Source organism: Rutidosis leptorrhynchoides, chromosome 10 (genome assembly GCF_046630445.1).
Source record: "Rutidosis leptorrhynchoides isolate AG116_Rl617_1_P2 chromosome 10, CSIRO_AGI_Rlap_v1, whole genome shotgun sequence".
Lineage (NCBI taxonomy): Eukaryota > Viridiplantae > Streptophyta > Magnoliopsida > Asterales > Asteraceae > Rutidosis > Rutidosis leptorrhynchoides.
In genome coordinates, this window is record NC_092342.1 from 347,774,430 (window position 1) to 347,786,927 (window position 12,498).

The 12,498-nt window shown below is 34.4% G+C and overlaps 1 protein-coding gene across 1 annotated transcript; it reads right to left on the reverse strand.

Annotated features, from left to right (window-relative positions):
* Positions 1–2,782: 2,782 nt before the first annotated feature.
* On the reverse strand, positions 2,783–6,709 carry LOC139871741 (probable chlorophyll(ide) b reductase NYC1, chloroplastic). The gene is made up of 10 exons (XM_071859475.1): positions 6,299–6,709; positions 5,871–5,949; positions 5,626–5,761; positions 5,343–5,417; positions 5,020–5,215; positions 4,856–4,924; positions 4,390–4,529; positions 4,172–4,294; positions 3,884–4,076; positions 2,783–3,377 (listed from the first exon to the last, which is right to left on the reverse strand). Exons 1-10 carry the CDS (start codon positions 6,593–6,595, stop codon positions 3,189–3,191), a joined length of 1,497 nt encoding a protein of 498 aa, XP_071715576.1. The 5' UTR covers positions 6,596–6,709; the 3' UTR covers positions 2,783–3,188.
* Positions 6,710–12,498: the final 5,789 nt, after the last annotated feature.

The following is a 12,498-nucleotide window of genomic DNA, read 5'->3' on the forward strand; positions in this document are numbered from 1 at the left end:
TAATATTAATAAATAAACTTGTTTGAATATTATTACATGTGTTAACATACATACTGGATATAGGTTCGTGAATCCGATGCCAACCTTAAACGTGTTCAATGATGTTATATGTATTTTTACTACAAAATACAGTATGGTGAGTATATAGTCCCTTTTTAAACTCTAAATATTTTGGGATGAGAATACATGCATTTTATGATTTACGTTATGGACACAAGTGATCAAAATAAATTCTATGTTGAGTTGTACCATGGCATATTTCTTCATACTTGGTGGCTATTATTTACATGAGAAATGTAAACGCGAATCCTGTTGATAGATCTATCGGGCCTGACAACCCCAACCGGGCTGGACGACCAGTTTTCAACGGTTGCACAGTACTTCGTTTCTGTATACTACATTTGGTACGGTGTAGCGATTATTTAAGGATATGCTGCGATGATTTAAATGTTAAGTATGGTTACCAAGTGCTCAACTACTTTTACATACACTTGCGAGTGTATTATGTTTAATTATATGAAATCTTGTGGTCCATAGTTATAACGCTGTTAGCATCAAACCTATATCTCACCAACTTTATGTTGACGTTTTAAAGCATGTTATTCTCAGGTACGAATTAAGTCTTCCGCTGTGCATTTGCTCATATTAAGGACATTACTTGGAGTCGATCGTCGCAATGGAACCAAATGTTGATGACTTCGTCCAGGTGGATAAGGACGGGTCTTTACAGAGGATGATGCGGGTGAGCTGGGCAATGTAACCAGCAACACAGCCAGCACGAGCGCAAAAGATGTTACACCCGAATCAGGCCAAGCAATGGTCGTGTTGCCATCTATTTTGTATCATCTAAGTGTTTTTGGAGCTGGTTCAAGAAGCTCAGGGGTGACCCTACTTCAGTCCTTAAACTGAAGTAGTTATGTTTTGATGAATAAAGTTTTTGATAGTTGAAGGCAAGCCAGCAATTAAGAAGAACCAGCTAGCCGGACCAGCAAATGAGCTTAGTTCAGCCAGTAAAGCTTTAATTCACTCAGCCGGGTAACCAGCAAATCGAACCAGCAAAGTTATACTCAGACGAGCCAGCTAGTTCAACCAGCTGACGAATTTTAAGTTCAACCAGCACACGAAACTTAGTTCAACTAGCAGGCGACGCTATTTTCTTTCTACAGGGCCAACTTGCTGATACAATTCAAAGTTTACTTATGCTTTTCAATAAACCGGTCAGGTCATGTGCTTAACACGTGTGTGGCTGTTCTAGAAGAATGTTAGCTGTCCAAGGAAGATTCCCATTTATCATTGGATGCTTTTATCATGGGAAGGAGCACTAACAAATGGCAGACTTTTTGCAGATTGTGTCCTTTATTCTTATTGGCTAATTTGTATTTGTTTGTCCTTTTTTGTCTCCATTTCCTTTTTATGTTTTTGTTTTATTTAGAAAATAGCTGTTAAGCTTCTACTATAAATAGAGAGCTCTTGTAATTGTAAAATTTGGTTGATGATTGAATGAAAAGTTTGATAGAGCTTATCTATTTACAAAATCTCTGTGTCTTTACGAATCTTTGATTCCGGTGGCTAAGAGTGGTTTTTTTATCAGTGTTTGTGGTGTTACTTTATCAAACATTGTGGTGAAATCCAAATCTTCATATCTGATATTATAGTTGTGGTGGAATCTTTATCAGCTGTAGTTGAAGATTTGGAGTGTTTTTAGATCTCTAATTGTGGTGGTATCTTTATCAATTTGGGGTTTAGATTCTTCTATCCTTGTGTTCTTATTTCAGAGTTTTATACTCTGTTTTTGGAGCTGTTACTGTTACAAATTGGGGGTTTCGTGTTCAGATCTGTTGAGTGAAGAAAACTTGTTCTAAATTGCGTTTTTAAAGTCATAATCACGCATCACATGCTACCATCACTAGTCCAGGAGTACCTTTCAGGAATCTATGGAAATTTCACATTTTTTATATTTTTATTCTATAATTCTATATTGTGACTTCTTATATTGATGCTTAATTTAATGTTCGAAAAACATCCGATAACTTGTTCATATTTGTAGTCATAGTATATAGTATTGGCTTATGAGAGGTAACATCACAACATTTTAAGTGTGGTTCACCACACACGGTTAAACCCGCTTCATATATATAAGTGAGAGTTTAATCCCTGTAGAAATTTAGAAAAAATCATTTTAGACCCTTATAGTTGGCTATTATCGTTCTTGTGGTCCCTTAAGTAAAAAAAGAGGGTGGTAGCCCCCATGGTTCACATGGGGATATATGATGGCGGCGTGACATGCGGAGCGGTTAACGAGTAAGAATGTTTGACTAGGGTCTCCTCCACCATAACCCTTACCCCTCTTAATCATTTTATCAATTTAGTATTTATTTTTTGATTTTTTTTAAAGCAAGTTATTGGCATTATTGAGAGGACTTAGACTTAACCACCTTCGCGATCATTTACCACACACGCACGCAATTTAGTGAGCAAACCCGGACACAATTTCGAGAGGAAACCCGAATCACATTGCAAGAATCCGATACTTAAACCATCTCGAGGGGCAGACGGACCGAGTTTTAATCCTGAATAGACTCGGAAGAAACCTCCCGAGAATCAATCAGGAACTCTATATTTCAGACAAATTAATTAAGAGGTTGAGTAGAGCGAGGCTCGAACTCACGACCTCAACCCCAACCCCAACCCCAACCCCAACGTTAACACAAACGTTTAAAACAAATTGCATAACATTATACTACATATTAAACTTAAGTTACCATTTTATTCAACTGGGGCATAACGAATAGTATGGGGTCACATCTTATTCAACTTAAAATACAGAGTATTAAGTAAATTAGCAACTGTAACAAATTGCAATGTAGACCATAAAAAGAGATATGAGATCACTTAACTATGGAAACCTAAATTTACATTCAATATAACAATCATAAATAATGGTCATGGAGATTTACTTTGTTCATTCAGTAACAAGAACAAATTCCTTTTTGCTAATTTATCTTTACAACAATCATCCATCTCTACAAAGAAACCTAGCAGATTGTAGATCGATAAAACCGATGATGACATCAACTGACAAAAAACCAGAAGCCCAACTGCTTCTTTAACTACATGGACTTAAATCCAATGTAGTAGTAAGATCATGATCAAATAAGTGTTTCACTTTAAAACAATTAGTTTATAGTTTATGTGCCTGGTGACGCGTTACCAGTGGTGGTCGAGAGAATAATGAATGCACAAACAACAGAAAGTGAAAATACGGATACCCATGTGTTTTCGGTGTACATTTCCATGGCGTCCGTGAAAGAAAAACGAGTTCGGCTCTCAGCCCAGTTTCTTAGTCTATCGGCTTCTGCTGCATATAATGCTCTTCCCTGAAGATTAAAACAAAATTTAAAAAAAACTTGATCATTCATCTAAAATAAAACATGGTAGAGCAGTCAATATGTTAAAAAGTTGACTTTTCACTCTAGAGTCAAATATCATTCTTTTACTAAATAAAATAATGTCTTTTTCCTGCACCATGGATTAGAATTGAAGAAGTTTCTTGAATGCCCATCTGGTTAGCAAGTTGAAATTATGGAAAGTATGAAAATTTAATCAACAAAAAGGGTAGTAAGAAGTCAACATCCTGCAAAGTTGACTTTTTGCATAAGTATATCAGTTTGTCACTGCATATAATGTTCTTCTTTGCACTACATAAGAGATTTAGGATATCTTTCTGACTACCCACTTGGTTCAACTTGAAGATATTAAGGAAAACATAGTTAGACACCTAATACTCTAATACAAAATTATAGTAATAAGTCAATATTTTGAACGTTGACTTTCCACTAAATGAACAAACAAGTTAAAGTTGTTTCCATGATAAATGATTTACCTTGTCATCAAACCATCGTCCTCGTCTTAACCACGCAGTGACCAAAGCAAGTAAAATTCTTGGTGGAGTTAAGTAATTAATCGCTTTTCCACTTCCTTTTACAACCCTCATGCGTGGAACCAGTGTTCTAGCAACCGTCTCAGGTAGCTCACAGATTATGTTAAACATTTGCTTGTTCTGAATCGTCGATCCACTGCTCAAAAGGTATACAAAATGAAACTTTTTAGTAAAACCTTTTCGTATCAAAACAATAAATATCATCGATTGTATGTTGCTTAAATTTTGTACCTTAAGAGTAAATCTGTGAGAACCATGCCTGGAGAGGCAGTATGAACTCCAACTCTAGACTTTTTGCACTCTTTCAATAATGACGATTGAAGTTGTCTAAGACCACATTTGGTTGACCCATAACTGGAATAGCAGAAAAAATTCATACAAAACAACTGTCGTTACAAAAAGGTACGAACTTTTTATGATAAGTGTTCCTTACTAGAGAAATAACTTACACGGCTGTCAAGGGTGTGCTTGATCCACCAGAACCAGCACCATCCATGTTAAAAATATGACCCACTTTATGCTGGTTACTCATTACATGCATCGCTTCACGAGTGCAAAGTATTGACCCAACCAAGTTTGTCGACACAATCTATTCAAGTCACAAAAAGGAAAGAAACGCTGTATGAGCGGTAAGTTTGCAAAACACCTAATGCCCAACAAAACTATACCAGGCAAACGGGTCGGGTTGGGTCAAGGATTAAATGGGTCTGAGTCAAAACGGGTCATGGGTCGAAACGAGTCAGCATCGGATCAAGATAATAAAATTTCACAACATATGTAAGTGAATCAAGATATTAAAAATGGTTTACAACATTGGAACTACTACAAAAAGGTTAACATGGGATAATTATTATTTTAATTTATTTACACTACAAAATCAAACTATACAAACTAATCAAATAGGTAAACACGTACTTGTTGTATATCTTTATCAGTAAACTCCAACAATGGTCTGAAACCTTTGTTAGTCCCAGCATTGTTTATCTGAAAAATGGTAATTAGAATTTAAGAAAGTTATGTAGGTTCAAACCTCATTATTCATGAAGCTGTTAAGATAAAATAAATTATATATTGCTCACCCAGATGTCTATGGACCCGAGTTCGTTAACAGCAAAATTGGCCAAATTTCGAACATCATCAGGATCACAAACGTCACATGAAGTGCCAACCACTTTTGCCTTTTCTAGTTTTTTCTTAGATGAGCTTTCTGCACTTGCTATACCTTCTTGTAAGTTATCTTCAAGTTCTTTAATAGTCACATTAACCGAATCTTCACTAAGAAAAAATAAAAGGGAAAAACAAGTATCGTTTATTGTATGTAGGAAATAAAAAATAGAGATTTTGGGTATAAGTAACATCATTGATAATGGGGTAAAAAGATCTAATAATTTAGGGAAAAAACCTTCTTGACGCAATAACCACACGATCCCCTGAGAGTAGGAATTCACGAGCAAGCGCTTTTCCAAGACCTCTCGTACTGTTTTAGAACAAACGTGTTTCGAAATTTGTCAATATCGAAATTTATATCATTTTCTATAACATACAGACTAAAAACCATCCAACCAATTCACTTTCTGTAACCAAAGGACCAGCAAAACTTCCATTTTCAGATTAATACAGACAAATCACTAAATATTTAATAATTTATCAATTTAATTAGAGCTGACAGAATATGGATCCAGTACCTTCCAGTTATGACAACATTTCGAGGACCAGATCGACTAACTTCGTCTAAGACCATATTTGAACCAATCAAGGTTCCAATTATAATGCCTCCAAGCCAACTATACCAAATCAAGTAATTCATCTGACCATCACCACCTTCAATTAACAGTATGAGGGATTATAATTTCTAAACAAATAATTAATTCTATCTTGCAAAAACATAAAATATTTAGCAACATATATACAGTTTATCTCTTTAGCTAACCTGATATACTGAATCCAATCAACAAAATCACCCCTGTGCTCATCATTGTCACAATGTATCTCCCAATACGAAGAGCAATCTACACATTATCCAATAAGAACATTCTATTCTATCATATATTCATATTAAACTTCGACATATAGCACTTTAAAACAGCAACAAGAGTATTGAAAAATTCACTAATTACAACACAGCCTACATAAATTATGTTTCAACATAATACATTAATTGTAATTTATAATCATGAATCATGATTTAGAGCACTTTTTGATGAAATGGATATCAAAGCAACTAACTTGAACATATACATAATTGAGAATACATACACAATTGTAATGATAAGACATAGGTTTTAAGAACAGATTACCATTATTATACAACATAAACACCATAAAGATTCAAACTTTAATAAAAATTAAAGAACTAACCTTTGATAAATTTTCTTCCAACTTTTCCAAACTATCTTTGGAAATGATTAAAGATTTAACAACAGCCAATAAGTTTTTACTTATTGTTTTCTTTAAAGTTCCAACCTTTTTCCTACTTCCCTTTTCTTTACCTTCTTCTGTTATAAAAGACCTACATGGCTGCAAACACACCTTTCTTGAAGAAAATGGTGGCATGGGGTCCCACAAGACTGAGCCCCGGCAGAAACCCAGTTGCGGTTGGGTGGTTTTGTGGTGGAAGTTAGCCGGAATCATGTGAAATTTGGCCACTGCGGCCATTTTTGGTAGTTGGACTTTTACCGGAAAGAAAGAAAGAAAGAAAGAAGTTAGTTGAAAATATCTAAAAGGAAAAAGTGCACTGGATTATGGTTCCAATTTTTGTGGGATGAATGTTGAGTTTTAATAAGATCTTTTTGAGATTTTAGAATGCAAATATCTTAAAAATGGAAGAGAAAAAAAAAGAAGCAAGAAAAAGGGATAAGTGTGATGACCACACGTTAAGACAACCTCATCTTGTTGCCACGTGGAACTTGGTTTTTTCACTACAGTTGGGCTGGTTGGCCTAACTGCGTAAGATATTTAAATATCTCCGAAATTATTTGTAAATAAAAAATAAGAAAAATTATTTGGTGGTCCATGCGCACGCAATAACCCTGTGTTTATTTTTTACGTAAGTTTTTAAATCGTTGTGTTGGTGGTCCCTGCATCAAACGGGCATTAGATAATTCCGTTAAGAAAGTATCCATGTGAGGGGTAATTTCGTCTTCTTATTTGTCTACTTCATCTCCTATATAAACTCTATGTTTTCATAATCAAAGCCCTAACCAAATATATAAAACCCTAATTTCATAATCAAGACCCAATGTAAAATAAAATCAAATCAAAATTCTAATCCAAATCTAAATCAATAATCAATAATTAATTAAACTAAAAATAACAAATATTTAAAAATCCTCTCCAACAGCCCCTTTACATTTATTTAAATCCCCAGAATATAAGAACAAATAGTAGTCATCGACCTGAATGTTACAGAACTTCGTCGCCAGCCGGAATCGTTCGTGAATATCGTCGGATCTGCCATTGGTCACTTTCGTAACCATTTTCCGGTAACTGTACTCGGAGTTCGATCTGTGGGTTTTATCTCAATCAAGGGTGTACCTGAAGGTATACATTAACCTTCTTTGTCTCTGACAATACAACAACAGGACAATACCAAAATTACCCTCACATGTTAAGATTTAATGGAATTATCTAATACGGAGTATCTAATCTAAATCTAATTTCTGTTTGAAACATGGACCACTCACACAAAGATTTAAAATCAAAGTGGCAACCAACATAAATGCAAGGATGCCACGTTAAATTTGAAGTAAATATAAGGACTACTCAAATAATTTTTTTCTAAACTCAAAACATTAAACCCTAAACTCTAAATGGGGCTTAAGATTTGAAAAAAACTTCACAAAAGATGAAAAAAAAAAACGCTCGAAGAATAACATGCATCACGACGAATGTTATCGGAAACATTTATCAATGAATGTTATTTTTTTCGAGCGTTTTCTAGTCAAAATTATAACATTTTATCGCAAAATGTCTTTTTTAATTATTTGTATTATCACATAATCTTAATATTTGTAAAAAAAAATTAAAAAAGAAAAAAATAATTAAAATTTACTTCACTCTTCACCCAAAAAAGTATTTCCCCTTAGCCACATATATATATTCACTGGCGGATCTAGTGTATTAAGAGGGGGGGCGCCCGCCCCCGGTGGATTTCGAAATTTTAGTGCAAATTTTTTCGGTTTTTCGATTTTGCTCCCGGTGAAATTTTTTTTTTGCCCCAAACCCTTTATATTTTGCCCAAAAACCTTCGTATTTTGCCCAAAAACCTTCAAATTTTGCTCAAAAAACTATATATTTTGCCCCTTTTGCAACAAAAAAAAAATCCCTACGTTTTAAAAAAAAATTCGCCTCCGGTGAAAAATTTTTCTGGATCCGCCACTGTATATATTTATACATACAATTTAGATCTATTTTATTATTAGTTTCAAATAATATAATTGTAAAGATAATATAAAAACTACTCATACATGTAGATGACATACCATCTTTAAGAATGGCGGACAAAAGTGGCGTATTGATGGGTAAGGATGGGATGTTTGACGAGCGTGCTAGTAAAATCGGAAAATAATGAGATGACGTGTTGGATGATGTGTTAATATGTGATTGGAAGTTTGGTGAAATAGTAGATAAAAATAAAATAAAAAATGAATTGAACCAATCAATAACAAGAAAATGTGCCCAATTTTGTTCATGTGCTAGTAGCCAGCATCATGTGCCACCAACATGCCACACTAGAGGCGGAGACGTCTTGGGTCCAAATTGAGGTGATCCCGTCTGCGTTAAAGATGATCTAATAAGATATATTTTAAGATATATTGGACGGTGTATGGAAAATAAAATGATTTTTTGAAAACTCTACCTAAATTATTAGTAGATGAGGTTAGATGAGAGAAAGCATCGGTAATTCGGTGTTCATGTTTCTGCCTTCATTACCAAAGATCCTAATTAGTGAAAGTATTGAACGGTGGTAGGTAGGGATGGCAATGGATAACCGATCCAGTGGATATTCATCCGATCCACCCGATTATTCGTGGATATGGACGATCTAAATGGATAAGGATATGGATATGGACGAAAAAATTTCATCCATGGATGAACCCGCTTTCACCCGAAATAACTAAATATATAAATTTATCACTCAAATTAGTATCATTTATGTAGTGATATTTCATTAATTATATTCATATTCATCTTTCGTTATATTTTCTCAAAAATATAACTTTATTCTTATATTTTGTTTTGTTTAATTGAAATGTATTTATCGTACTTTGGTGGTTTAAATGTGATTTCATGTAACTAAAAATAAGCAACTTACATGTCAATATCTTTACACATTTAATAGGCTATTTATTGAATATTTTTTATATAGATTAGTAAAAATGTGACTTTCGGTCGCATAAACTATTAAAAAATATTACTTTTGATCGTATATAATGAACCACCGCTTATAATTGTTAAAAATAAGATAAATTTAAACGGATATGGATAATTATCCATTAACCCGCTTCACCTGACGGATATGGATATGGATGGATGAAAACTAAAAAAAATAAATGGATATGGATATGAATACGGCCTCACTCGATCCATATCCGATTCATTGCCATCCCTAGTGTTAGGTAACAGAATTTCGTGAGTGGTAGGCCTTGCCTTGTAAATTGTGTTGTTGTTGCCCATTAACTGTCGGCCTATAATCCTTGTGGCCCATTTAGCGTGCCCTGTTGCAAAGACCCAGAAACTCCTTTCGGTGAAAGCCGAACAGACTTGGCTGGCCCAATCGAACAGTTTCCTTGTAGTGCAAGCCCATTAAAACAATTTTGTGAATGCCCAATACATGCGGCCTGTGTAAAATAAAGAACATAATGTTTATGATTTTGATCAAGTCAGTTTTTACCAGTATATATTTATTTATTATTACCCCTACATACTAATATGCATGGGCAAAATCGTAGTTTCAGTTTTATCCGAATGTCGTTTTTAGTTTACGTTAACACTACACCCGCCCCTCAAATTCAGCTTCATATACAAAACGACCCACAACTTTCTACTTTTTAGGGGTAAAAAGCGTAAATATATAATTTTAAAAAAAACAAAAGAAAATGATTCCACCAGTATTTTTAACGGGTCCTATCTTCTCGCTCGGTCCGAGTTAAATTTTTCCGAGACCACTGTTCAACTCGAAAAAATCAGACGGACACAACGGGACTAACTATGCGCGAAACGGACATCGTTAAAAAAACACTAAATAACGGGCCCTATATTCTCGCTCGGTGCGAGCTAAATTTTTCCGAGACCACCGTTCAACTCGATATTATTTTACGAACACAACGCGACTAACTATACGCGAAACGGACATCGTCAAAAAAACACTAAATATTTCGAGCTATATTTCATACATATACGTACACGTCCAACAAACAACTCAACCTACTAGATATATTAGGTACCAAACAACGTATATACAAATATGACCGCGCGTTGAACACAACCGCAGCAACGCGCAGTCGAATTTTTTCTAGTTATTACTATTATATAGTATCCACTTTACAACTCTAAACACGTGTTATAACTTTACTAAATTCAAATTTTTTTTTTTTCAGTCTCGATAAATTTTAATCACACAAACTAATACGGAGTATATTATACCAAAATCACCGATCACAACCATCCGGGCTTAGCTTGGATGGCCACTGAGTTGCTCCACCCTGCAACCCACCCGGGTTCGAGTCTGGCTTCGGTCGCTCGTTCAAAAATGGGAGGTTGTTGTGAGGAGTGCCTTCACAGGCAATTCACCAGGTAGCGTGTCTGGCGCTCAGCAGGCTCGTTCCCCCAGGTTTACCCTCTGCGGGGGAGTCCAAAGGATTCGTTCGTAGGGGGGTTCCTGAGTCACCAAAAAAAAAAAAAAAAAAAAAAAAAAAAAAAAAAAAAATCACCGATCACCGATATATATCAAAAGCAAGAAAATATAATAGTGGAGTTCTGTAGAGTTCGTGGTTTACCATCACACAATTTGAAAATTTAAAATAGGAAGTCAAAATCAAGGACTCACGTTCAATCAACAGAAAGTGGATTGCTAAAAGTCAATGAAAATTGATGGGATAAAAGGGTTTTTGGTTTGATGCATTTGTATTTTAGTGCACTCATAGTATAACTCATGTTTTGAATAACTTAAAATAGTACACAAAATTCACCAAAAGTCACAAGTGAAAGTTAAAGTTAGAAAATATTCAGAGCCATTTTGGTGGTATGCCAGAAAGTTTTTATAACGATCATGCACTAAGGGGGTTAAATTAATGAATGTCAAATGGCATAAGGTGTTGTATATATCTGTGTTTGGCCATACTTGAAAGCAGAAAAACAGAGCCTAATTTTAACTACAACTTTCTTGTAATTTCATGGTACGATTTTGGAATTATAATGTTTGTTTTTTATGCATTTCATATGTTTGATTCTTGTTGGAACGTTCTTTAATATCTAAAGATGCTCTATTTATTGAAATCAAGTGGGTGGGGGGGGGGGGGGGGGGGGGGGGGGGGGGGTGGGGGGGAGGGGGGCTCTTTGAACTTTGAAGTTGTAATGATGAATTAATACACAGATCAGTTTATTAAATACATAAACACTTAAATATATGGGTTCTAACTTTAAGAACGTCTTCAATATTAGCAATATATAAAAGTATTTATATAATTTATAACAGTACGCATAATTAAGCAAATGTCATAGTATCGCAGCTGGTGTACGTGTTTGTTCCTAACTAGTTTTCGAACCCTCGCTTCGCGCCGGGGGTTCGATTTTTAATGTATTTTATTTTATTTAGTTACGGAGCCTGCGAGTGAAAAATCAACATATATGAAAAGTACCCTAAATATTTAGCGTTTTTTTTTTAAGTGTCCGTTTTGCGTATAGTTAGTGACATTGTGTTCATAAAATTATTTCGAGTTTAAAGATGGTGTCGGAAAAATTTAACTCGTTGCGAGCGAGAAGATATGACCTGTTGAATATTTGAGTGGAGTTTATTTAAGATATTTTATGAAAATTTTGATTTGACGCTTTAACCCCCTGTGTTGGGGGCCGATTTTAATTTTTGAACAAAGTGTGGGGGGCTTTTGTGGTGTTACTTGAAAGAAAGAAGGGAAAAGGAAAAAAAAAAATGAAAAGACGAGAATACCCGTAACTATTCATAAGTTTTGTCGAATAGTTAATATGGTAATTAGGAGATTCCGGTTACGATTCCTTGCAGCCCATCATTGTTATTTTTCCTTAAAAAATCATTCCTTTACATTACACCTTCTTTGTTCCTCTTTACTTTTTCAAATTTTTTATTATTTTCAAACAAATAAAATAACTTCTTCTTTAACAACAAACTAATCTTTATTTTATTTCTTCTAAGTATTATTTTCCACATTCTTTATTTCTCTTTATTATTTACAAAAAAATTTAAATAACATTTTCTTTCTTCTAATTTTTTTCGTTTCTTCTTTTAGTTACATTATGTTTGCAAGTTTTTTGTTTTTATCAAAGGTTTAAGAAAAGACAAATGTTAAGTTAATACCAATAAT

What these genes read in the sequence shown, in the direction of transcription:
- LOC139871741 (XM_071859475.1), bottom strand. Translation starts at nt 6,595, where the DNA reads ATGGCCGCAGTGGCCAAATTTCACATGATTCCGGCTAACTTCCACCAC. An exon ending in AATGTTGTCATAACTGGAAG is followed by an intron (nt 5,418 to 5,625) that starts GTACTGGATCCA and finishes GTTCTAAAACAG; the next exon opens with TACGAGAGGTCTTGGAAAAG. An exon ending in GACGATGGTTTGATGACAAG is followed by an intron (nt 3,378 to 3,883) that starts GTAAATCATTTA and finishes TTTAATCTTCAG; the next exon opens with GGAAGAGCATTATATGCAGC.